The following is a 25,136-nucleotide window of genomic DNA, read 5'->3' on the forward strand; positions in this document are numbered from 1 at the left end:
TCACCAAATAATGTTATTATTAAAGTTTTTTTTTTTTTTTTTTATCTTTTTCCGTTAATGTAACAAAATTAACAGTAATAATGGTGGACCAATCTGGCATTACAAGAACTCTTGGAGGGCAAATCAGTCATTAAGCATAACTGAATAACTGCCTGACACCTCTCGGGCTCTCTCTCGTAACTGCCACAAAAATAACAAACCATATAAGGCAGCCAATAGCAGACCACCACGTGTCCATCTCCCCACTCTCGACCACCAACCGCTTTTATCGGCTTATATGAACCCCTCTATGATCGTTTACTGCTCTCTAACGTACTCCCATTTTCATTTCCACAAACAAACAAAAAAAAGCAGAGAGAGAGAGAGAGAGAGAGAGAGAGAGAGTCATGGAGGAGATTACAGTTCAGAATACCAACACCACCATCACAGCCATGGACGATGTGAAGAACGAGAAGCTTGAGGCCAAGATTGAGGGTCCGAAGAAGAACAGAATTCAAGTTTCTAACACCAAGAAACCCCTCTTTTTCTACCTCAATCTCGCCAAGGTTTCTTCTTTCTCTTCACTTCTCTTTCTGATGATTTCAATGCAATTTATATGATGCCAATGTATGTATCTTTCCATTTCGTAAAAATTTGTTTATGTTCTTGATTTGAAGAATTTCGTATTTTAAATGTCTTGGTTTGGAGTGTGTTTTTGAAAGGTTTTGCTTCTATGGATCTTGATCTGTTTGTGTGGATTCATCGGTACTGCACAATTTTTGTTTTACTTTGTGTAATGACATTGATCTTTGTTTTGAGTTTTTCTCGATTGAAGACGTGACGAATTCTTGTGTGGCTTCGTTTGTTGTGTTTAATTCTTAATGATTTATTGGATATTGATTTATGATGGTGTTACATTCTTGTTGCATGGTCACATGAGCTTAGTTATTTTATTTTGGTCCCATTTGATCTGGCAATAATAATGAATCAATCTGTTCTTTGTTGTTAAATCTTTTAAGCACCTTTGGTGATTTGCTGCTTCCAATTATTAATATTCTGTCATTGATAATGTTGTTGTGATTTGCATGATCGTACGAACTTAATATCGTGATTTTTAGTTCTGTTTAATCTGATAATGGATCAGTGTGCTGTTCTTGATTGTTACAATCTTTGATACATTTGGTGATTTGATTCCAACAGTCTCGTTACTCTTGAACAATCATTGATCATGGTATATTCCAAGAATATTGTTCTTGAATTTGAATGTTTTAGATCGTCATTCTTCAATGAAGGTGGTGTTCTCTGCTCATGGTAGATGGACATGAAATGTTTTACAGATTGTTTTGGTTCTTTAACTGTATCTTCTCATTGAATACGCTTTAGTGGTTTCTGTATTTTCTTGGAATTTGCCAATGACCAAAATCTTTCGTGTGTTGCAGAGGCTCATTAAGCAGCACAACTTCATTGTGCTCTCTGCCTTGGGTATGGGTATGTGTTCTTGAATCTTCCATCTTCTATATTGCAAAATCCTAGGTTTCTTAGATTGTGCATGATTGCATACACAGCATTACACTTCCTAATAATATATGTTGTTGGGTATTTTTGTTCCAGCTATACCCACTGTCGTCACAATTGCTGAGATTCTGAAGACCAATGGACTGGTTTTCGAGAAACGTAAGAAGCCATTTATGCCTTTGTAATTGCTTATCTCATCCTTGTTTATTGCTATATTGATTTCCTGTAGGTCTGATCATGTTTTTTGGGAATTAATCAGAAGTTTTGACATCCACTATTGGCACAAAGGATGAGGCAAAAGGTCGCATAGTTCAAAAGCCTAAGGTAAATTTGCTCAACATCTCATATCCATTTTTCCAGTTAGACTAATCAGTTATTATTACTTATCCCTCTCTTTTGAGTTTCAGATTGAAATTGTGTTGGAGAAAAATGAGAAAGTCGAAAATCTGAAGGCCGCTACTGGTACAACACCAAAGAAGGCCGCTCCTGCTCCTGCTCCTGCTCTTGCTCCTGCTGATGCAAATACTAAGGAGGAATGACAAATTAGTAACCAAAGAGGGGTTAGATTCTGTGAATCTGAGTAGGAGATGTATCCAAGAGCGGCTGGGTATAGGTAGGCAAGACCAGTTAGAGCTGCCGCTGTCTCTAATTGGAACTTTTGCATTTATATGTTTTCTCTTGTCACTCATTTTTCCTTTCCAAAGTATTGTTAACATCAATTTCAATCTGGCTTGTTCATTTTGGCCATCAATTAGTACATGTAAAACTGCATGATATAAGGATACAATCTACAGATTTATTTTGTACCTCTTTCAGGTTACAATCTACAGATTCATTTTGTACCTCTCAGGATACAATCTACAGTTTCATTTTGTACCTCTCTCTCTCTCTCTCTCTGTCTCTTGCACAGATATAAAGGACAATATGGGGGCAAAAAAATTAGTCAAAAATCACTGAAAGTGGACATCTGAATAGCATACAATTTAATTTGATATCATTAAATAAGACAAGTTCAAGTTGAATGCTTTTTATCCTGTACTGATACTTGTCATACATGTCACATCATATGAGGAGTAAGAGAATGCAAAACCCATCAAAAACCTCTAGAGCTGTGAGAAACAGGGCTTGACAAGAACTATTGTCGAAGCATTAGTACAGGGACTGCTGGACGAGGGTTAGTGCTAAAACCTCGACTCCATCTTCCATATCTTCTATGGACGCAAATTCTTCAGGTGTGTAAGGTGGCTCCGATAGTTCTTTCACTGTCAAATGGCATGAATTCAGTGTGCCTGGCCTGATTAATTTCTGTATAGAAAACATACTCTTCAGTGATGAATTTAAATCTATTTTAGTGACACCTTTGGTTGCATATTTAACAAGTTGGAAAGGATAAATCTATTAGTTGTGTAGAAAGAAGAAAGGTGCCCATATATTGACACAGAGAGAGAGAGAGAGAGAGAGAACTCATACCTCTGTTACATGGAATGAGATATCATATTCTCATCAGAGAGATTCTGCAAAGATGTGAAGTTGTATGATCTAGTAATAATTGGTTTTCATGATTAATTTAATTTATGTCAGAAATATCGCTCTTGTAGATACAATAACCATGAGAAAGAAAAAGATCATTTGAAGTGCAAACTAATTGATGTTTTAAAAGCTGAGGAGCCAAATCGGGGGAAGAAATCAATTTTTTTTTTTCCCCAGAGGACTTGCTCAATCGAAGTCACCAAGCGCAGAACTTCAGCACGTTAATTACACACACATTCTTTTAATGCAGGGCCACCAGTAGATGGACCAACAAAAGCAGAAAAATATGTCAAAAATTATCATTACAATGATAAATGTGCGTTTGTATAACCAAACAAAAAAGAAATACAACGATTGCTCAAAACACAACCCAATGGTTACTACATGCCAAAAGGCAACAAATTCTCCAACAAGAAACAACACACAACACAAAACCCTAGCCAACACAGGAAAAATCCTCTCACATCCTAGGAGGCTTGGTCAGATGACTAACGAGGCTCAATGATACATACAATACACAACCCAAAAAGCTAGGTACACAAAACTTCAGCCACCTCCATATTCTTGAATTTTGGAAGATTTATATTTGCAAGAAGGCTTTAGGCAGGTCTTCTTAGAATGCATGAAAAATTTTACCACCTCTCCGGCAAATTTTAGGTTATGGATTCCTCTTCAAGCTTCTCTTTAGGAGGAAGTAGATTCCAAGAGTCCCCCTGTTCCTAACCATTACTGGAACCAAATCTTCTATCTGCTCGCCACATGTACGAAGAGTGGAGGAGTCATGGTAAGCTCTGGTAATCATCACTTGCATGTGAAGGTTAGCGATGTTGCAGTGTTGAGCTTCCATTGTTTTCACTATTGATTCATCAGAAAGGGCTTGTGGATTCAAAACAACAATTTTAATTCTGAAAGATTGGCACCATGGTTTTTGGCTAGGGTTAAAGCAGATTGATGGATTTTCTCAATCAGATTGTGTCTTCAGTGTTCATCATTGCCTCTCACGTACTGCAGCTCACAGAAAAAATTACGAAAAAAACTCGGAACATCGGTACTAAAATATTAGTGATTAGCAGCACACATCATCTGTTTGGAAAATACATTGTGGTATAATATTACAGACAATACTATAAGACATTGTTCACCAATAGCAGCATACCTATTTCCAGGTGTGACTTGCTTGGGATGCTGTCGATAGCTCCAGGATGCGGCTCCAGAATACCTTGGAACAGAGGAATTTTTGTAAGTAGGAAAAAGGGAAAAGAGGTTAAAAGCCACACACACACACACAAAAAAAAAGGTGGATAATGATTGGACACCCACAAAATGAAATTTGCCGTACAACACTAATTAACTGGTTACAAGAAAAATATGGCTTTAACAACAGATGCAGATTCCAACACATGTTTCTCCACAACTAGTGCTAACTTTGCAGAAGCCAATTCTGCATCATTTCTGTTCAAAATGATTTAGGTAACTATCAATTATGTCTAAACAGCTAGCATCGCAGAGAGACACAGTTAAAAAGGCTTCAAAGATTTGAGAGCTAAAGGACCAAAATACTATACAAGCACAAAAGATATAATTTTACTCTACTATTCACGATTAACTAAATATTTGGAAAGAGCGAAAGTACAAATGATTCATAGAAGCAAATTTCCTTATCCAGAAAAATAAATATAAATATAATAAAACAGAAAATATATATATATCTGAAAAGGCAAATAAAAAAATCACTTTCAATGTAAATTTAAAAAAATAATAATAATAATCATTACAAAAATTTACGAAAATCTAGTTGGGAGCCAAGCATAAACAACCTCAAGGAAAAGGGCAATGCAATTTCCAAAAATTAATGAAAAGAGGACCTCAAATAAGTATCATGCACACTCTGACAGCGCATGAAATTGCTTGCATTTAAATTTTCAAGAATATGTGGTGCATAAATTTGTATAATGCAATGTGTGTCACTGGGAAGAGTCACCTATTTGGCATCAGGTCAGCGCCTGCATGGCCTTCCAAATCCGTTTGATACTTGCAGGAGCAGCAATTGCAGTCACAATGCCAATAGAAATACCTGGATTGAAGAAAGAACCAGAAGAAAACAAGCAATACAATGAAAATTGAAAAGTAAAGTTTATAAAAGTTTCAGTAACACAATTTTGAGCAGCTTCCTCAAGAATATGACCTTGCTCTATATGCAACTCCATAAAAGTGGAGTAACTTCATTTCTTAGAAAAACGCTTGTTAAGTCCTCTTGACATTTTCCATAACCAGCAGATCTTGCAGCATCAACTCCATATGTTTTGATTATCAACTGTTTGCTTGAGAGTTGAGAGCTTTCTCAAGTGACTCAGCTGCTTGCCAATAAGCGGCTGCACTTTTAACATAAAATATGAGAAACATCAAGATACATATTTTAATGTTCTCCATTTACTCTTTTTTCCTATATTATTTGATTCAAAATTCTTAATGGTTTTGTACAGAAGTGAACTACTACAGCCATTTATAAAACTCTCGATTCAACAAATTCTAAAAGCCGTCTATGAAAGATTGATTACCACTCCTTTCATCAGCTATATCTAGGGCCATATCCTCGCTCTGCTCATGCAAACCATGTTCCCTTTCTCACCACCTCATCCCATGTTATTTTGTTTGCCTCACTTCCATTCTAATAAAACCTTCCACGTGAATAAGATGATCACTCCTCATTACTGGTACAATAAATGGTTCCACAAGGAAAATAGAAAAGAATAGAAAACTACCATCTTGTTTGATTACCAATTGTCCTAAAAGCTCAAGTTGTAAGAAAATAAACCCAATAATACATATGAAGCTCTACAACACTGTCCCTCACATGCAACCCAATCATGCACATGGAGATGCACATCCAAACATGCACAGAAACATAATGCAAACAGGGTAACCAATGTAAACAGTGAGAAAACCCAAGACATCCTAAAGTCTGATACTATGTCAGGTTACCAACTGTCCAAAAGCTTAAGTTGTTTAGGGAGTGGCCAAACAATGCATATCAAGCTCTCCCACACATTTTAGTGAACTCAAAAAATTGCACCTCACCTAGTCTCAATCAGTGCAATAAATAAAGAAAATAAAAATGTAGAACATGTCGTGAGGGATATGTGCAATATATCAATTTTATATATTTATTATATCTTATAACTTGTACATGAATACTTCATTCAAGGATAATTTTAAAAGAAAAAACCAACATAATTTCTTAAGGTCATGGGTTCGAGTCATGGAAACAGCCTCTCCACTTGCGGGGTAAGGCTGCGTATATCAACCCTTCCACAGACCCCGCTTAAGCAAGAGCTTCGTGCACTAGGTACACCCTAATTTCTTAAGTTTACGGGATAATGGATTAATAGATACATCCATATTATTTTTCTTTTATCATTAGATTCAAACTTATTTTGTTCAAACTTATAATATGTTTTACATGTCTTAATGATGGATATGTGTGTCTCCTAAGTACCCGAAGCATGTCTGGTCTAAAAAAAAATTAAAAATAATATGATACATTTCAACATATGTCTGACAGTCATGTCCCCTAAGGTTTGAAAAAAAATACAATTAGCCCCACACTTTTGACATAATTACATTGACCTCCCTCAAGGTTTTAACTCCCATAGCACCTAAGTCATTTTTTATCAGTAATTCGTTAGTTGTATGAAAGAAAAAATGATATCATCTCTTTCCTACAAAAATGCATATTTATTTTTGTTTATTTCAATGTTTACCCACCATTGGCATTAGTTTTCGTCACTTTAACCATACTAAAAAAGAGGTTAGTGTAATTATGTCAAGAGCATAGGGCTAACTGTATTTTCTCCAAACCTCAAGGGTGGTGAGTGTAATTTACCCAACAAATAAAAGTAAGAAGTAAATAAATTAAATTTAAGCCCTAAATTTAAATTTACGGTTTCCACTTCCTTCTATACCTATAGCATGTGAGTAGTGCTCCTCCTTGGACCTCATCAGTGTGCTATGATCAACCTGCCTTTTAATATTTCAGTCTCTTTTCATTTAATATTTTCCTACTAGAAGGATGGTATTAGTTGGTCCAACTTAATTTCTGACTCTAATGTCAACAGCATGAATTACCAGTGCATAAGGTTACTCTATTCATTTACAGTATACAACTTGGTGATAAAGTCAGAAATGTTTGCAGTATGGAATACCAGTGCATAATATTACTCAATCCTTTTAAAGTATTAATAAGGTAATTAAGTCCAAGATTTTTACAGATAAATCAACCACACTAAAGCACTCTAGATCTGGTCAATTTATATCATCAAATATTATAATGTAACTTGGCTGAGCCATGAGAACAAAGTATTTTGAAACTTCTGCCCTCTGTGTTTGTATACCAATATTTACAACAGTTGGGCAACTTTCATACCTTTTTAGTATATTAATGGCTTCTATTGCAACCCAAAACACCAAGAACTCCATCATACTTCCCCAAATAAGGAATTGCATCAATATGAGAACCTGTTGAAACTGCAGCTAGCTCTGGTTCATACCTTTCACTGCATAGAAGCAAATTAGTAAAAAAAGGGTTGAGCTCTAATGAATAAAGAATCAGTCGATGTCAACACAATAAAAAGAGGAAGTATGTTTTTTTTTTAAAAATATTGAATAAATTAAAGCTGAACAGAACAGAGAAGTTTATCTGTTGACTGACAACTTTTAAACAGAAATCTTTGAGAAACTTCAGATTAAAATCAGTACGAATAAAAATTTGTATGAATGCAGTATATATACAGGGGAAAAAATTAAAAAAACAAAAAGCATATTAAATGAGTCAATGCCACATTTTTTTGTCATAAAGAACATAGAATATTACTTGGCCAATGATGAAACTCCATTGATAAAAGTAGAATCATCTGCATGGTGTTTTTTATTTTCACAATTAACAGATAATATTATATAAACTGTATTTCATGAAGACTTAACTAAGAAGAACTGAAGTAGTGTCTGATTGAGGTTAAGCATGGTTAAACCTGGGACAAAGCTCAATGAGCCGCAATATAACATGCAACCGAGACTGGCATTAAAATCCTAGACAACCTTCACCTTCATAACACTTTGGAAGAATTAGTCTTATCAATAGAAATTGCCATGTTGCAGCAGAATTTATTAGATTTCCTAGGTTGGATTGGATGTTAGAATTGGAATGTCAAGCAACTGAGAAAAAAAATGTTTTTTTTATCCAATTTAGAGGTGGAAGGTAGTGTTCAAAAAAGATTAGCCTGTCTACATAGAGATTGACAGCATGCCACTTGTGCTACCATTAAGAAAAATCCAATTGTATCTATCTACTATTGATGCCTGCAATTGTTTTTCCTGGACATCAGATATTCGTCAAGAAATTTTTTTTGTTTTTTTCTTGAAAATAAAAGAGTCAAGAAGAGAGTTAGTTTAAAATAAAAGTACTGGTACCCTTCCAACACTACATAAGGGAATGTCTGAAGAGGCAATGATTGTTCTGGACACACATACCACCATTCGAAACAGAATCACATACAAGAAAAGTAGTAACAGAAAATAAAATAAAAGTATTCATCACAACAAAAAAAAAAAAGAAGAAGACAGAGCAAAGCGATAAAATGGCAACCTTTAAAATGATACAATGACATACATTCATCATACATTACAACAAGCAAATGACGTTTTTTAAATGCCATGCAAAATGAATAAGATACATTTCTAACAACCTTATTTTCATGTTGAGGTGATGCCATTGTTGGGCCTTGATTGATCTGGTTACCCTCACAAGCAAGAAGTTTTTTCTTCACTTCTCCCAATAACACCACTAGAAGTTCACATCTATCATCTGACACTGTTCCAAGTTCTTGAACTTCATAAAGCAATGGACTTAACCTATTATTGTGCAACCTCTGTTCATTATTATCAAAATCATCATAAACATTTTTCACAAGAGTGTATCCACGCTTCATATCCTTCCTCCATCGTTCTAAAATGTAATGAGATGGAACTTCTTTCACCTTTTTTTTAATGAGAATAGATATTGCATGCCTACATAGAATTCCTTTAAATTCAAACAAATGGCATAAACATTGCACCTTACATTCAGTCTCATTATAAAGAACCTCATACTCCATCTCTTTCCACGATACACCATCTTTTCCTAACACACTTTCTGTCACTTCAAATGTGGCAATTGATCCTTCGGTCTTAACAAAAGATGCATTACAATACATCAATCCTCTCAACTCGTCCTGGAATAGCTTAAAAATATCATTAGTGTAAACCATTTGAAATTGCTTTTCAATAGAAAGACTAGTTATCATTGGAAGAGTATAATTGAAAGAATCAAGATTTGCTTTACTTTCCTTCTCCACCTTACTTTTTAAAGCATTATCGTACTGTTCAACAAATTGCTTTAAGGTAGTCTTTGAGTTAAAATACTCATCAAAAAAGGCTTTCTTACTTTCACTTCGTTGGGTAGTTGACATTCCAGCCCAAAAAGTATTTTCCACAAATACAGGAACCCAACAATGGCGATCTTCATATAAAGACTTCAACCATTCATTATTCTCAAGGTTGTAATCTTTAACCATTTGCAACCAACTTACTTCAAAATCACCAGGTTTAACAGAATCATAAACAATATTTTTCAAATTCCTCTTTATCGCGTTGTACTGAGCAAGCTCTCCTAATTTCAGAGGAAGCTTTTGCATTATCTGCCAAAGGCATAAACGGTGTTGAGAATTTGGAAATACTTCTGTAACTGATGTCTGAATAGCTTTACACTCATCTGTAACTATAGCTTTTGGAGAACGCCCTAACATGCATGTTAACCAAGACTTGAACAACCAAATATAAGTATCGGTGTCCTCGCTAAACAGTAAACCACAACCAAACAACATAGATTGTCCATGATGATTAACACCTACAAATGGAGCAAGTGGCATGTCATAACTCTTCGTCAAATAAGTAGTGTCAAATGAGATAACGTCTCCAAAGGAATCATATGCGGCCCTACACCGGGCGTCAGCCCAAAACACATTCTTTATTCTCCACTCCTCATCAACATCAATCATGTAGAAGAAATTTGGATTCCTTCTCTGCATACGGTAAAAATAAACAAGAAGCGCTTCAGCATCGTCGACCCCAAGTCTTGACTGTCTTGCTTTTGCAATTTCCTTTTCACCATATGGCAAATTTTCGTAACAACCAGCTTCATCAGCAAATGAATGTGAGTTTTGGTTTAATGTTATGCCCGCCAAGTCATTTTGCTCCGATCTTCTTTTACCACGAGAATCCAAAGCCTTGTTACGTCTAAAATTCCGTGTCTTTCCTGGGCTTAATGCATGATTATGATCCAAATAAACACGAGATATAATGAACCTTCCATCTTCCTTGATCGTGACATTGATCTTGGCCTTACAATTAGTCTTAGTAGAAGGCCTTGGATGATAAGAGCCTTTAGCAGTGGATATTGTCTTACCATTTCGAGCACATGCTAGTGAAAAGTATTTTGGCCTCCCATCATCTCCACTCTTTGAGCTTATTTTTGCTACACCAAAACCCTGCCTTCTCGCAAAATTATCATAGTAATTACGAATTTCTTCGTCAGACGAAAAAACCATCCCAGCCTTCGGTGTTTCAATTTCATCCCCAATAAATGGGTTGTCTTCGAAATTTCGTTCATCTATTTTTTCTTCATCACCCTTTTCCTCATCTTGAATCCTTTCTATATCTTTCTTCAACACTATGTCCGTATCTTCTTCCATTCCTATAATCAATAAATTGTAAATAATAAAAATCAAAATCAAATATTTGAGAGTAAAATAGCTATAAAAAAAAACCCATTAAAACAAATACCAAAAATAAATTAATGCATAATCATTTCAGTATCACAGAGTAGAATTAACATTTCATACAAAAATTATATAGACACAGATACCAATTTTATCAAGACAAAGCTAAATATAAGTCTAAACCACCTTAGAAAATGTAATTCCTCATCCAAATAATGGAGAACAGTATCAATGTAACTCATCTATCCCTTGAAAATAAAATATATATATATAAAAATAAAAAATAAAAAATAAAAAATAAAAAATAAAAAGAGAGAGAGAGAAGAAGAAGAGGGAAACAAATTGTTGTATGTATGTACCTGACATCGTGAAACAATTTGGAGTCCCTTTGATGGTGCTCTTCACAGATGGATCTTGTGTTTTGTAAAATTGATCTAGGGTTTTTTTAGGGTTTTCTCACAGTAGGAAACAAACGCGAAGGCAATAACTAAGGGCATAGTCGCAGGCACGCGTGAATACGTGTTGGATATCATCGTACTCCCTTTAGGAGGAACCCCCCAAAAAAAAAGTTATTTTACTTTTTATTTTATTTTATTTTTCTTTAAAAAAAAAAATCACGGCGCTAATTTCTTTTTCTTTTTTTTTAAAGGAGAAATTACCGATAAATTCTAAATTAAGGAATGATGATCTATTTAATCTTTTATTTTTTCTTATGAATTATTTAGTCCTATTTAATTGATAAAGAATATTTTCCTTTGATTTGGCATGGGCGAAGTTTGCACATTTACCCTTGTTATGAGTTTGATGGATTCTTTTTTGCTCATTTGTGTATAATGATTGAGATGGTAATATTTTACATTTCCTTTTTTGTGTGTTTGATTTCTGTAGAGTGTTATGCAGTGGATAGGTTTCAATTGCTTATGTTGTTTTCTTCATTAACATTGATATGGTTAATATTACATTTTTACTACTACAAATGTTATTAACATTCCATATCACCACCAACATCCATACACTCAAAAAACAAGGAAATGGGTGGTACATTACAACACAACAAATCAAAAAAATGATACTAACATTACATTTCATTAACATCGATACGGTTAAAATTACATTTTTTTTTTATCACATATGTTATTAACATTCCATATCACCACCAACATTTCATATTACCACAAATGTTATTAATATGCCGAATGTATATTATAACACAACATATCAATGTTACTTGTGTTACTTATGTTAAATTGGTTCAATCAAACATCATTATCCAACGTTACGAAGCCCAAACTAGGCCTGTGTCCTGACATACACTTTTAAGAATACAACAGGACATTAGTCCATCAAATCTCAATACCATAACAGACAATCAAAATCAGAGGATTTCCTAACCCAAAACAGGCCATGTGTCCCAATATGCATTTGAAAACATCAAGTAAGACTGTATTCCATTCAAACTCAACAACCATGCATAATTAACATCCAAGCTAGACCACAATAACAACAGTCAAATAAACAACGGTAGTCTACGATTACAAAACACTAATTTTTGGTAGATGGTCAAATGTAATGTTCACGTATATATCAATTCCTCAAATCCCACAATGCAAATGTATATCATACAAAAAAATCCCAAAATGCCCAATTCCAAAACTGAACCCCAAAACCACAAGACATCGTATGGAACTCTGGGATTTTCGGGATCGTCATACACCAACGAGGACATTGGTAATGAGTCTCAAAATCGTCTAAATAGGCCACTATGAAGTGACGTCCTCACCGGCGCAAATTGCACCTTTGATGACAAGTTGGGTTACAAATGGGGTGTTGTCCCGGTGTGGATTGATCCAGTTAGGGTTCAAAGCCGAAACCTATATGTGGAATTTGCTAAGAACCCTATTCGGTGGTCTCTCAAACACATTTATGGTTTCATTACACTAACATGGTAATGTTATCAACGTAGGAATGTTGATTGCCAACAATGCCTTACACACACCAGAAGATTTTATGGAAAATGATGGAAAATTGAAAAAAGCCTATAGTGCGCTCGAAGCCTACAAATGTAATTTGACATTACCCAAAACCCATATCTGCCCCTTCTGTGAACATCAAATATGCGTGTGGATAAGGACAAAAATGACATAATCTTTGATTGAGGACTTTTCGGTTCAAAAGAAAACATGCGGGACTAATTGGTGCATAAGTTCATAACTTGGGATTTATTGGTGCTTCGTCTTTTTTTAAATTGAGTTTTATATTTTTTATATTTTTGGTGATCTTTTAATAGTTTAAACAAATTTATTTTTTAGATACAGTTAACATAAATATAATTAAAAATATAACATTATGAAAAAAAATCTTTAAAAAACTCACTAAACACCAAAAATATAAAAAAAAATTCAATATATTTTCGTATTTTTGTGTATTTATTGATTTTGAAAAGTATTTTTTACAGATATTGTATTTTTTAAGTATTTTTTTAAGTACATTTAAGTTAAATACATTTAAAAAATAAACAATTTGCTTAAAATACTAAAAAAATCATTAAAAACTAGAAGAAATATGAAAAATAAAAAAATTCAACTAAACAAAGGATTCATTTTCCTAATTATTTTCAAATTCTATAAAAACCCAAAAATCTAAACACATGATTATTTTAATTATTTACTTAAACTTGTATAAATTTTTTTTAATAAAAATCACTTAACCCCCCATTTGTTCAATAGACCCAAAGGACTTTTTTTTGATAAGTGAGGGGAGTTTTGGCAATGGTCCAACTTGTCTCATATTAAGATCAATATTGAACACATTCAGTTTGGTTTATGGGTTTATTTTTGGGTATCGTTTCGATAATTCAAACCGTTTAATATGTATAGCTCGTCAAGTACTATATTTGTGTAAAATATCACGTTAATCGGATATCGATAACTATTTGATCAGATCAGATTTGTATTAAAAAAACGAACGGTGAAAAATAAACGATTGAAATAATTCTGAACCGATCAAATAGCTATCGATATCCGATCAACGTTATTTTTTTAGAGATATAGTACTCGACGATTTCTACACATTAAACGATTTAAATTATCGAAATGAGGTCCAAAAACAAGCTCGTGGGCCGAATTAGACGAATCCAATCTTGATCTCAATATGAGACAAGTTGGATCCTTTTGGCAACACACTAAAAAAGCCAAAAGTTAGCTTTTAGCTTATTTTTGGTCACATGACCTTATACATGAAAATAGTGAAAAAAAATCAAAAAAAGTTAAAAAATTAACTTTTAACAATCTTCTTAAAACATTCCTCCCTCCGACTAAAACCTTAGGTCTAAGTTCTATTTAACCGTTGAGCTCGTGAATTGAATTGATTAGCCATTTCTTACAAGCCAATGATGCTAACTTGTGGAGTTCAATTCAATAGATTGCGACTCATGCCAACCTTTAAAAAAAAAGGGACAAATTATATTAATAGTCCTTATAATTTGAGATTTGTATTATTTTAGTCTTTGACTTTTCAATTATAACATATTTAACCTTGTATTTTGAATCTTATTCCAAATAAGGACAATTGAAGATACTGTTGCTTAATTTCAGAGGCAAAATCGTCAATTTGATAAAATATAAACTAATTTTGACAAAAATAAATGTCAAAAAAATATTTTTTAATTTTAAAAATTTATTTATACACACCAAAGATAAAATTATGTAAAACTGATAATTTTTTTGGACATTTATTTATTTATTTATTTTACCAAATTAATTTTTATTATGTGTTTTGATGATAATTATGTAATGAGTGGTCGTTATGATTTTTATGTGTAATCGATATATTTAAAATACAAAATATTTTTAGTTTTGAATTTTTTAATTTAATGGATTGGTTTAATAACGATATCAAAATTGTCGTCATATTTGACTTTTTAAAAAATAGGAATTAATTTAATGAAAATAAAAATAATCACCCATTACACGATCATCATCCAACACACATGATAAAAATTAATTTGGTAAAAAAAAAAATGTCTAAAAGATTTATTAATTTTAAATAATTTTATCTTTAATAGGTAGAAATAATTTTTTAAAATTCAAAAATATTTTTTTGACATTTATTTTTGTTAAATTAGTTTATATTTTATCAAATTGATGATTTTACCCTTGAAATTAAGCAATAATATATTCAATTGTCCTTATTTGGAACAAAATTCAACATTCAGAGTCAAATGTGTCACAATTGAAATGTCAGGGACTAAAGTGACACAAGTCCTAAACTATAGGGACCGTTAATGTAATTCGCAAAAAAAAAAAAAATCTTTTTAACCTTATTATGTTTGGCAAGGGCTAAACCAGGCTTTTTTGGCTATTTTAGCCACAAAAAACAACATAGGCTATTTTAGCCATAACAAACAAAACATCACATCCAACCTATAATCATTACATTCTTCTCTCACAAAAAAAGTCAAAAAAGCCAAAAAGCCCTTCCCAAACCAAGCTTTTTAGCCCAGGCTAAAATAGCCAAAAAAGCCAAAAAGCCAAAAAGCCAACCCACTTCCCAAACGGAGGCATATTTGTTTTCCCAGCTTGTAGATTGAGTTGGCCAATAGATAACGGTGGACAAACAGTCAGGCTGGGTTCAAGTTGAGCTTACACAAGTTAAGGGTGTTCATTTATGGTGTGTTTGGTTGAGGGATTTGGGGAGGAATTTGGAAAGGGAAAGGGAAAAGGTGTGTGAAACTATGTGAAATATAGGCATGATTTATTCACATTTCACCTACCTTTTCCATTTCCCTTTCCAAATCCCTCTCCAAATCCGCCAACCAAACACAGCATTATGGAATTGGTCCAATTTTAAAAAATTAGGAATTAGACCGGTTACTGCAGTTAAAAAAAAAAAAAAAAAAAAAAAAAAAAAAAAAAAAAAAAAAAAAGAAGAATTGCAACCCAATTGTTAAACTTTTATAACCGAACTAAAACTGAATTATAGAAAACAATTTAGTTCGATTATTAGTTCGATTATATGGTCTTAAAATTTTTATATAACAATAAATTTGATATTTATTTTATAATAGTATATAAAGTAATAACAATTCTTTTAGTTAAGTTGGTTACAGTTTGTCTCAGAGTTGATACTAGTATTCAAATTTTAATGGTGAACTTTTATATTTTTATTCTTACATACAAAAATATTAAAAAATAATAAATAAATGCATCACGATTCAATTCATAATTATAACAAAAAATTTAGAATTGGAAGTGGACGGATTTGCCCTGCTCTGTGTTACATAAGTAGAAAATTTCTTGCCGATTTGCCATTTTTCTTATGGATTGTTTTTTATTAACTGAAATATAATATTTTTATAAAACTTCAAAATCAAGAACAAAATCCACTTCAATAATGTAATTAAATTAATTAAAAAAAATATTAAATTTTATTAATTTACATACCATTCAGTTTGATTTTAATTGATTTTCCAAAAATTAAATTGGTTTTTAGTGCATTTTTAATATTTTAAGTAATTTTTTTACTTTCTAAATACACATAATTTAGATGCACCTAAAAAGTAAAAAATTTATAAAAAAATATTTACAAATTCAATAAATGCACAAGAATACAAAAAAATTATATTTTTTGTATTTGATAAATTTTTTAAAAAAAAATTCTATAAATATTATACTCTTTTAGTATATCTAAGTTATAGGTGCATTTAAAAAATAAACAAAATTTTTATCCAAAAATTAAAAAACTAAAATAAAATAGGAATGGAGAAGTGGGCTCAAATTTTCCGAAACTTTGGTGTGATTCCGCAATTGAGTTGGGTTGACTTTTTTGCTAAATATTTTTTGACTTTTTACGAAAAGATGTGTAGAAAAGTAGTGAAGTGATTTGATAATTTTTAGTAACTTTTTGACTTTTTAGCTAAAATAGACACTCCCCAAGCGAGGCCTTAGTCACAAAAAGATAAAATGATTAATTGGTGATAAATCTAATTTAAGGAAGGTATACGGCATTAGGTCCAAATGATATTTTTTGTTGATGAGAGGTTCACATTTTGTGAAATTGTTTGGTGAGAAATCCTGGAGAATATTTTATTTCTAATTTTACCCTTTGACTTTTTTTTATCTATTTGACTTTTTGTTGACTATCTATTCAAATTTATATCTATTTGTTTAAATTTTTTCTATATGTTCAAATTTTTTATCTATTTGTACAAATTTATATCTAGTTGTTCAATTTTTTTCCCTAAATTATATCTATCTGTTCAATTTTTTCCTAAATTTTATTTATCTGTTCAATATTTTTGACTATCTGTTGATCTGTTAAATTTTTACACCTTTATTTTATCTCTCTTTTCTATATCTATTGAAATTTTCATTTTTAACTTATCTATATTTTGGAATATCTATATGTTAAAATTCCTTATCTGCTCAAGTTGTATTATCTGTTCAGATTTTTGTTATTGAACGAAGGCACTATGTGTTCAAATTTGAACAGATCTCTTTTTTATCTGTTGCAATATGTTTCTCAACATCATCATTTTTTTTATCTGTTGCACCACATATTTATATACACCACATATTTTTTTTTTTAATCTGTTGGAATATGTTTCTCAACAACAATAAACAAGAATCAACAAGAACAATCAACAACAAAAATTACAAAAAAATAAAAATAAAAATATTGCAATAATCATCGTCATCAACAACAACAATAATAAGGGCTGGTTTGGCAAGTCCAAAATAATCAAAAAAGTCAAAAAGTTATACAAAAAGTAAAAAAGTCATTACTATTCACAAATAAAAAATATTAAAAATATATTTTATATATTTTTATAATACAAAAGTGCACTTAGATACTGTCAGCTGTACTTGTGAGACTTGTAGGCCATTATACACTTTTTGGGCAAAAAAAAAAATTACATATGTAAAGCTACAAAGTTTAATGGTAATGTTGGGCCCTTGGGGGCCCACTAAGGGTTCCGTTTTGATAATCTAAACTGTCAATATATAGAACTCGTCGAGTAATATATGTCTGTAAAAAATTACGTTGATCGGATATCGTTAACTATATGATCAAATTAGTTTTGTATAAACAAAACAGATGGTGTGATAGTTAACTGTTGAAAAAAAACTAATCCAATCATACAGCTATCGATATCCGATCAACGTGATTTTTTACAACCATATAATACTCGACGATTTGTACATACTGAACGGTTCAGATTATTAAAATGGGACCCATGGTGGCCCTTACGGACCAACCATCACTGTCCAAACACTTTACCCCAAATGAGGCAATTATTTTCTGTATCAGACATGCTGAGGCAGCAAGGCAGCCGTACAACCACTCCACTTTCTTCCACTATACACTTTATTTATACAATTTTTTATTACACATTTTTTCGTAAAAAGACAAAAAGTTAACCAAAACATCTATATATTTTTTTCTTAACTTTTTAATTAAAAAAGACAAAAAAGTGCACTTATCTACAACACGCCAAATAATCCCTAAATCTAACCCTACATAAAAATCAAAAATCAAAAATCAAATAAAGAGAGAAAGAGCAAATGAAGAATAACTGATCTGTTCAACAGTGTATCTAGATCTGGATTTGGATAGCATCTGCATTGATTAAACAAACACAACATCAAATATATATATATATATATATATATAGAGAGAGAGAGAGAGAGAGAGAGAGAACAAGTTTTTTTTTTTTTTTACATAAAACCCTAGAAATTGAGAAGAGAGAGAGAAAATGAAGGGAGAGAAAGAGAGACAGCATTGAAGGTCTTGCAAGTAAAAGCGATAGAGCAGATCAAAGGAATGTCGAGCTTCATCGTGATGGTTGCTAAGAGCACCATGAGAAGAAGCTCCATGCTTTGTAATTCTAGATCCGAGTTCACCATTCTCTCTCTCTCTCAAGCGAGAGTAGAGATTGAAAAGAGGAGATATGCGGTGGTGGAAGTGATAGTGGCAGGGGGCCGATCAATAATAAGAGAAGGAAGGGCCGCTTTCACCACCACCAATGCCATCGGTGACCAAAGAGGCAATTTGTCATCCTAAGTCAACTCAAGTGAACCCGGTACCCACTAAACCACTACTACCACCCCAACACTGACGGAGATCGATTGGAGAAGGTTGTCTTTGATACTAATTTCCATAAAAGAGAAGAAGATAAGAGAAGAAAGTAGGTGAGAAAATAATTTGCGTAGGTTTGATTTGAGAATCATGTATATATACGTGGATATTTTTATCATTTCACAAAAGCTTGTCCTTATGGGTATGATAAAGATACGTGCGGACCTTTGGGCATAAAAAATATAAAATTGGATTTTTTACTCTAGTACTCAAGATATAATAGACTAAAAAGTTATTATAAAATGTCACATCTAAATCATAATTATTTTATTTTTTCTCTTACAAAAGTTAAAAAAAATCAATCCAAATAATTTTTTTAGCTTAAACTGCTTTGTTTTGAGAAGTAAATTAAAAGTTGATTTTTTAAATTTTTTTTTAAAAGGCGGACAAAATAAAAAAAATATTTTTTTACAATACTCTCAAAACAAATCAAAATAATAAAAATGAAAAACAAAAATTGAACTCACCCTCCCAAACGGAAGGTTTTATTCCGTGAGAAGTCTCTCTCTCTCTCTCTCTCTCTCTCTCTGAGATTACAAAGCTTCAATAACACACTGCTACTGCGTCCACTGCAATTTACAAATACATTTCTCAGCAAGAACACACACACACACCACATCCATTTTTCTCTTCCAGTTTACTGACACACAAACAAACAATCCCTATTCATGGACTCAACCAAGCACACATGCCTCAAACTTCAACTCCCCAACAAATCCCAACCAGACCAGACCGAACCCATCTTCGTCAAGGCCACATGGTTCTCCTCTCGCTTCGACCTCTCCATCACCGACGGTCTCGATGCCTGGACTCTCAACGGTATCAATAAACCTAAACATTCACTTCACTCGCTTCATTCAAATTCATACTCAGTGTTGCTGTAATTTAGCTTTGATTACAGTGATTTTTGAATTTTTTTTGCAGCAACTGAGGATGAGGTGAGAGAGAGGGCGTCTCAGTGGGACCAACCCGTCTCCGAATACATTGAATTGGCCGAGCGTCACCTAGGGTTTCAACAACCCGGCTCGGTTTACGGGTTCGCCGATGCCGGAAATGGGCATAGAAGAGTCAGTTCTCTGTTTCTTTTACTCATCATGATTTGTGTTTTGTGTATGTGCACACAATTGACCTCGTTTAGTTTTTATTTTAAAAATAAAATATGAAAATTCTTGATCAAAATTCCTATCTTTAGCACAAATCACAATTTTCAATTTTAGCACAAAATTTCTAATTTTAAAATATTGCTACTCATAATTTTTAGTACAATTAGTAATATGGTAAATTACATGGACCTCAATGTAGAAAATACAACAAGTCTCACAATGTAAAGATAATTACACCGACTATAAGACCGAGGGGATCAGAATTAATGTAAATGGTGTGAAGACATAAAAATAAAGAAGGTAAAATATATATTTTAGTATAAAAGATATGACAATATCAATATTTTTCATTCATATGATTAATGAATTCTCTATGAAAAGGGAGATAAATGTTATGTGAACAAATAAGTATAATTTGTAAAATTCTATCTTTAGAACAATTATAAATTTTAGCACAAATAAGTAATAGGGTAAATTACATGGTGTGATTTGGAGAAAATACATCTCATTGTTTAAGTATAATTACACCGACTTTGTTTTGAGTAACACTACTAAAGGACCAGACTTAATGTAGGGGAAATTACAAATCCGAACAACTTTTCAAAAATAATTACGTACATATGGAAAAGTTTATGACTTTTAAAGTTTATAAACTTTACCATGAATCTGATTTTTTTTTTTTTTCAACCTTCAACTGATTTGTTATTTTTCCATTAATGTAAATGGTGTGAGGACAAAAAGATAAATAAGGAAAAATATATGTAGTTCTGAGTATATTTACACCAACTTCCTTAGTAACACGAAAGAGACTTGAATTAATGTAAATGGTGTGAAAAACAAGATGAAATATGTATTTAAGTGTAAAAGAGATGACAATATCATTTTTTTCATTCATATGACTAACAATTTTTTGATGAAAAGGGAGGTTAATGTTACGTGAGTTAAAATTATAAGGTGACTCATTATGCCAAACTTCTTAGGCTTACTTTAGTTTTTCTAAATCTCAGGAGAGGTCAATTTAATTTACCCTGTTATAATATAAAAATATTAAAGATTACAAAATGAGGGGCATGTGACCTCCTTGGCCCCTGTATAAGTCCACTGTCTAACTCTGTGTACGTAGGTATTTGTGTTTTGAATTTGATAATTGAAGTCTTATTTTGTTGTTCACTCTATTGATTGAATATAGTTTTGACTCTAATGCTCATAATTGAAGGTGAAAATGCAGAATCTAATGTTTGTAAAATTAGGGTTAATAGTATATTATTGGAATATAAGTTCATGTATATTGGACTTCACTGGTTTAAATGTGAAGATATGAGAATGAGACACTAATTAGACCAAAATTAGTCTTGTAAAAGGAATTATGTATGCAATTTTAGATAGTGCCAAATGAGATATGCAAATTTTGAGAAATCCATGAGTTGGGTGAAGATTGATCGCTTTGGAAGATCTTGAGGCTTTTATTTTTCCTGTCTTTCTTTCTTTCCTTTTTGTGAATTATTGTTTTACATGTTGTTTAATGTTATGCAGTTGTCATGGACATTTGAGAAGGAAGGAACCAAGTTAGAATGGCGATGGAAATGTAAGCTGCCACCTGATAGTAAGAAAATAACAGCAGGAATTTTGGACTTTCTTATGGACGCGAATATACGACTAAGTGTAAGATTACCAATTATTGTTTTGTTCTCCTATGCAAGGTAATTTAGGTTTCCCAATTTTACATCATTGTATTCATTATACATCTTCTTTTTTTACCACTTTTATTCTAGATATTTTCCATCCGTCAATTTAGTTGTCATTCTGCCTGTAATGTCCATTAAGTTTTATGTTCAACAAAATGCTTTCTAATTCCAACTTGTGGTTGGAACATGAGAAACTAAGCAAATTAATATTAAAGTTGTTTACCAGCTATGACTTTTTGGATCCAACATCCTTGCTTTTCAACGACCTTACCACTAATTATTACAATAACTTGTGGTAATTCGTTCTCCAATTTGACACTCCAAAAATTATAAGTCTTGGATAAATTTTGCAAAATGATATATAAATTATGCTTAGCTATAAATCAGGCTTTTGTTATCCCTAATCCTTTAAACTGTTTACAGGCCGGGAGTGTTGAGTTGGGGACAGTTCAGTTCCATCCTGTTTTAGAAATGCATGTAATTTTGTGAACATGTTTGTTGTACTGGCTTGTAGCATCGAGTTGGTGACAGTTCAGTTCAATCTCGTCTAAGAAATGCATGTAGGGTTGTGAACATGTATGATTCTTGGTTAAGGGGAAGTTAAGTGTGAGTTTTTAAGTGAGATTATGACGAGGGAGTGGTTAGGTCTCCTAAAACTAAGTGCCAAAGTATGTATCTTTTTCTTTGTGCCTATGGAGCATAACAGGTGTACTTGGCTCAACCAATCACCAATGCTGATTGCTCAGGAATATGCATAATCCACTTCATTGCAAGGGGCACTCGCAGACCAATAAAAAATGTAAATCAATAACATGTTTGAATTGGTTTGTGCATATGAGATTCCACTTCAATAATTAAGCAGTCTTATTTATCCAACAATTGAGAAATCAATTGATTAATGTATGTGTATATATTGTCTTGTACTATACTTCTATAGTTTTAAAACTTTAAAGTAAACTCATAACTGAAAATGGCCTGTGGCTCGTGGGTGGCCCGAAGCTCACCCGAAGCCTGGGGTGGGCTCAGCCCGTTTAGGCCCTGTCTCGAGCCCTCAGGGCTTGAGCCGTCATTTTGAAGCTCAGCCCATGGCCTAGTCCATCGGCCCGCTTAAGGCCCACTCAAGGTTTGGCCTGCCAGAGGCCCAGTGTCTTTTTTTTATTGGAAAATAATAAACCTTTGGTAGAAAAAATTAAAAAAAATAAAATAAAATAAAAAATGGTTAGGCCTGCCCAAGCCTGAGCCCGACCCACTAGCCTGTCCAAGGTTTGAATACCCCCAGGACCGGGCTTGTTTTTTTGGCCCGTGGCCCGGCCTGGCCCGAATTTTGACGGAAGTCCACGAGGCCCGGCATGGGCTCAGCCTGGCCTGGACCCGGGTGGGCTGGGCCAGATTTACACCCCTAATCAATAACATGTTTGAATTTGTTTGTACATATGAGAGTCCACTTCAATAATTAAGCAGTCTTATTTATCCAACAATTGAGAAATCAATTGATTATGTATGTGTATATATTGTCTTGTACTGTACTTCTATAATTTTAAGACTATAAAGTAAACTCATAACTGTAATGCCCTATACTTTCTGCAATTCGAATCCTATTTATTAGTAGATGTTGAAACTTGTTCAGTGAAACTTTTGAAATAGTTATGTGAAGTTTCTTCTTGATTTTACATTTAAATGTCTTTCTTGTTTTGAGTTAATATGGTGCTGAATCGCATGTGAGCTGATTACTCGTGTTTGATATGAATAGGATGAAGTTGTCAAGAAAACCCAATCGTTTGAGAGGCTAAAAGTAGAAGCTGAGAAGTGCTTAGCACAAAGTGAGAAATTCAGCAATGAGAGAGCAGAATTTGAAGCTGCAATTTATGCAAAGGTGTGTGCCGTATACCAATTAACGATGTTTTTTTCTTACGTTACATGTGCTTTTGTAAATGGATCTTGGATATAAGTTGTCACTCTTAATGTATCCTAGTTGAACCACTATATCTTGGTGAATTTTGCCCCTTGTTTTCAATTAGTTCATTACTTGTGATGTTGCTCTTACTTTTTGACAGGAGACAGTCTAGGTTGCATTCTCATTCTTAGTAAGTGTAGGGAATTTCAAGATTTGAGCAATTTTTTCAGCAACCACTTTTCCAATATATATTGTGTATCCTTGTGTCAGATTCTGTCCAAATGTTATTTGTTTACAATCTATATTTGACACAGACATGTTGCATTCTAATTTCATCTTAGGTAAGAATTGTCTAATAGCATATGCTATTATAACTACAATGAGAAGATGATGTGAAATCTCATAACCGGATGAGGCTGCATTAGCGAGCAAGGCCATGGAGTCAATTTTTGAGATCTTTGCCTTGCATTCTTGTTCTCTTTTCCTATTGGATTTTGGAGCATCATCCTCGTGCTCCTTGTTTTGAGTGCTTTGTGTTTTATGGATTCAATGAGTTCGTGATGTATATTTTTTACTTAAAATAGTTGTTTGTTTCTTACATTTTTTTGATTACACGGCCTATTTCTTTTTCCAGTTTCTTGGGGTCTTGAATTCAAAGAAAGCAAAACTTAGAGATCTTCGAGACCAGCTTTCAAAACAGGAAAAAACTGGGAAATTGCCTCAAGAAGAGGAGGAAGAAGAGTCCACAGACAAAACAGAGACTTTTGATGGAGAAAGTGATAATGAAAAAAGCAAGGATGCTGCAGAGAATCGTACTGGCACTTCAAAATATGTACCTCCAAGTAAACCTCGTGGCAGAAAGAGGAAATAGACATCTCACTACTACCTGAGTATGAGTTCCGTTATGTTAAGCTGCTTCCTGATCCTCACCGTTCTCTTTCCCGGTCCCTCTCCAGTAACGAAATCATGAAGGACTTGGTTTTGTAAGCTTCTCTGATTTTGTTTTGCGGCTCACCAAAGGCCAATGTAAAGAAAATGGAAGTCTCTTACAGTTTCAAGTGATCATGTAATCAGGCTAATGTCGTTTAAGGGTAGTTTACACTCGGGTTTTTTTTTTAACAAAAAAAAAAAAACTTTTGCTTATATTGTGGGTGTTTGGGAAATGGCTATTTTAGAGGTTTTTTTTGACTTTTTGACTATTTTAATAGAGTTCGGATCGTTGGTCGCACTATTTTGCGGCCCTTCCTGCCACACACTCCAAACGACGCCGTTTTTTTTTTTTCCAGCCCCTTATTGTTTGAACCAAACCCACCGCCTCTTCTTTATCTCCTTCCTTTCGACCTCTAGAAACTACCAACCAAACCCACTATCTATTCTTCTCCATCTCCTTGTTCTCCCTCTTTTCTCTCTCTAAAAACTACCAAATCACACCCACTACAAAATAAATCAAGATTCAAACCCAAAAAGAAAAATTGTAACCCTA

At 33.1% G+C, this 25,136-nt stretch overlaps 3 protein-coding genes across 8 annotated transcripts; 2 read left to right on the plus strand and 1 right to left on the minus strand.

Annotated features, from left to right (window-relative positions):
• Positions 1-311: 311 nt before the first annotated feature.
• LOC114306516 (uncharacterized protein At2g34160) lies at positions 312-2,336 on the plus strand. The gene is made up of 5 exons (XM_028251776.2): positions 312-545; positions 1,419-1,467; positions 1,591-1,653; positions 1,754-1,818; positions 1,902-2,336. The coding sequence occupies exons 1-5, from the start codon at positions 387-389 to the stop codon at positions 2,031-2,033; spliced, it is 468 nt and encodes a 155-aa protein (XP_028107577.2). The 5' UTR covers positions 312-386; the 3' UTR covers positions 2,034-2,336.
• Positions 2,337-3,309: 973 nt separating this feature from the next.
• LOC114306514 (protein FAR-RED IMPAIRED RESPONSE 1) lies at positions 3,310-11,398 on the minus strand. 6 transcript variants are annotated; one of them, XM_082877613.1, is made up of 7 exons: positions 11,195-11,398; positions 8,766-10,810; positions 7,448-7,571; positions 5,210-5,396; positions 5,006-5,098; positions 4,181-4,243; positions 3,310-4,029 (listed from the first exon to the last, which is right to left on the minus strand). In XM_082877613.1, the coding sequence occupies exons 1-3, from the start codon at positions 11,199-11,201 to the stop codon at positions 7,566-7,568; spliced, it is 2,058 nt and encodes a 685-aa protein (XP_082733739.1). In that variant the 5' UTR covers positions 11,202-11,398; the 3' UTR covers positions 3,310-4,029; positions 4,181-4,243; positions 5,006-5,098; positions 5,210-5,396; positions 7,448-7,565. The 6 variants fall into 6 exon arrangements, with proteins under 6 accessions (XP_082733739.1, XP_082733741.1, XP_082733740.1 ...); XM_082877615.1 differs by having other exon boundaries at positions 5,006-5,401; positions 7,448-7,577; XM_082877614.1 differs by having other exon boundaries at positions 3,310-4,243; positions 5,006-5,396; positions 7,448-7,577.
• Positions 11,399-19,416: 8,018 nt separating this feature from the next.
• Positions 19,417-24,796, plus strand: LOC114306517 (DNA repair protein XRCC4). Its single transcript, XM_028251777.2, has 5 exons — positions 19,417-19,790; positions 19,896-20,038; positions 21,608-21,736; positions 23,510-23,632; positions 24,288-24,796. The coding sequence occupies exons 1-5, from the start codon at positions 19,640-19,642 to the stop codon at positions 24,522-24,524; spliced, it is 783 nt and encodes a 260-aa protein (XP_028107578.2). The 5' UTR covers positions 19,417-19,639; the 3' UTR covers positions 24,525-24,796.
• Positions 24,797-25,136: the final 340 nt, after the last annotated feature.

The sequence above is a fragment of the Camellia sinensis genome, chromosome 7 (genome assembly GCF_055761805.1).
Source record: "Camellia sinensis isolate YWXY chromosome 7, ASM5576180v1, whole genome shotgun sequence".
NCBI classification, from domain to species: Eukaryota; Viridiplantae; Streptophyta; class Magnoliopsida; order Ericales; family Theaceae; genus Camellia; species Camellia sinensis.

What these genes read in the sequence shown, in the direction of transcription:
- LOC114306516 (XM_028251776.2), top strand. Translation starts at nt 387, where the DNA reads ATGGAGGAGATTACAGTTCAGAATACCAACACCACCATCACAGCCATG. An exon ending in TCTACCTCAATCTCGCCAAG is followed by an intron (nt 546 to 1,418) that starts GTTTCTTCTTTC and finishes CGTGTGTTGCAG; the next exon opens with AGGCTCATTAAGCAGCACAA. An exon ending in TGGACTGGTTTTCGAGAAAC is followed by an intron (nt 1,654 to 1,753) that starts GTAAGAAGCCAT and finishes GGAATTAATCAG; the next exon opens with AAGTTTTGACATCCACTATT.
- LOC114306517 (XM_028251777.2), top strand. Translation starts at nt 19,640, where the DNA reads ATGGACTCAACCAAGCACACATGCCTCAAACTTCAACTCCCCAACAAA. An exon ending in CCGGAAATGGGCATAGAAGA is followed by an intron (nt 20,039 to 21,607) that starts GTCAGTTCTCTG and finishes AATGTTATGCAG; the next exon opens with TTGTCATGGACATTTGAGAA. An exon ending in AAGCTGCAATTTATGCAAAG is followed by an intron (nt 23,633 to 24,287) that starts GTGTGTGCCGTA and finishes TTCTTTTTCCAG; the next exon opens with TTTCTTGGGGTCTTGAATTC.